The following is a 1,378-nucleotide window of genomic DNA, read 5'->3' on the forward strand; positions in this document are numbered from 1 at the left end:
GGTCTGGGTGTGCGGTCTGGGTGTGCAGTCTGGGTGCAGGGTCTGGGTGCAGGTGTGGGTGCAGGTGTGGGTGTGCGGTCTGGGTTTGCGGTCTGGGTGCCGGTCTGGGTGCAGGGTCTGGTGCAGGGTCTGGGTGCGGGTCCGGGTGCAGGGCTGGGTGAAGGGTCTGGTGCAGAGGCTCTGCACAGCACGTGCGTGTGCGTGTGCAAAGCCCGCGTGCGGTTCTGGCCCGGTGCCGGGCCGCGGTGGTGGTGCCGGCGCGGGGCCCTCTAAGCGGTGCTGGCGGCAGGCCCTCTTCGCGTTCATGGCGCTCTCCTTCTGCCGGGACGAGGTGAGCTGGCTGGTGCGGCACGCCGAGCACGTCACCAAGACCAAGACGCCTGAGGACTTCACCGACAGGTGGGCAGGGTGGGCATGGGGGGCGGGTGGGCCTTGGGGGCTTCTGGTGGGCACTGGTGGGTGCTGGTGGCACTAGTGGCTTTTGGTAGGCACTGRCTGGCACCTAGGGGTTTGGTGGTCACTGGTGGCACTGAGGGTCTTTGGTAGGCCCTGGTGGCAGCTAGAGGGGCTTGGTGGGCACTGAKGGTCCCTTGGAGGGCTTTTGGTGGGCATTGGTGGCACCTGGGGAGGTTTGGTGGGCATTTGTGACATGGTGGGATTTGTCAGGCACTGGTGGTACCTGAGGGTTCATCAGGCACTGGTGGCACCTGGGGAGGGCTGGTGGGCACTGGTGGTGCTGAGAACTTTTGGTGCACACTGGGGGCACCTGGAGGGAGTTGGTGGGCACTGGTGGCACTAGGAGGTTCATTGGGCACTGGTGGCACTGGAAGGTTCGTTGCATTCTGGGGGGATTTGTTGGACACTGGTGGCACCTGGAGAGGGTTGGTGGATTCTGGTAGCACTGGAAGCTTTGTTGAGTCCTGAGAGGAACTGTGAGATGCTGGTGGCCCTGGAAGGGGTTTTGATGGGCCCTGGAAGGGTTTGATGGGTCCTGGTGGTGGCCCTGGTGGGTGGCCACGTCCAGGTGGCCCCGGCGGCTCTGACGGTGGCTCGGGCGGCAGCCACGTGGCCGAGCTGCTGTTCCTCATGGAGCAGCTGCGGGCCCTGGTGCGCCGGCAGGCCGGGGTGCTCCAGCGCTACCACGTGCAGTACCTGGCCCGCTTCGACGCCCTGGTCCTCAGCGAAGTCATCCAGGTAACCGGCGCTGTTCGGGTACTGGGGAGGGAGGGTGGCGGCGCCCCGTCCTGCCATGGGGCTGCCCCGTGCCCTGAGCCCACGGCCCTCGCCTGCCCCACAGAACCTCTCCGTGTGCCCCGAGGAGGAGTCCATCATCCTCTCATCCTTCGTCAGCTCCCTCTCCGCGCTCTCCCTCAAGCAA

The 1,378-nt window shown here is 66.1% G+C and overlaps 1 protein-coding gene across 1 annotated transcript in view; it reads left to right on the forward strand.

Annotated features, from left to right (window-relative positions):
- NCKAP1L (NCK associated protein 1 like) overlaps nucleotides 1-1,378 on the forward strand; it is a gene marked incomplete at its 5' end in the record, with an annotated part of 17,999 nt that overhangs the window by 6,077 nt on the left and 10,544 nt on the right. The window contains 3 exons of the mRNA XM_085322969.1: nucleotides 290-399; nucleotides 1,062-1,194; nucleotides 1,298-1,378. Coding sequence (XP_085179095.1) covers nucleotides 290-399; nucleotides 1,062-1,194; nucleotides 1,298-1,378 — 324 coding nt within the window. The remainder of the gene's footprint in view (nucleotides 1-289; nucleotides 400-1,061; nucleotides 1,195-1,297) is intronic.

This window comes from Rhea americana, unplaced genomic scaffold (genome assembly GCF_003343005.1).
Source record: "Rhea americana isolate MKP2758 unplaced genomic scaffold, rheAme1 scaffold_808, whole genome shotgun sequence".
In the NCBI taxonomy this organism is placed as follows: Eukaryota; Metazoa; Chordata; class Aves; order Rheiformes; family Rheidae; genus Rhea; species Rhea americana.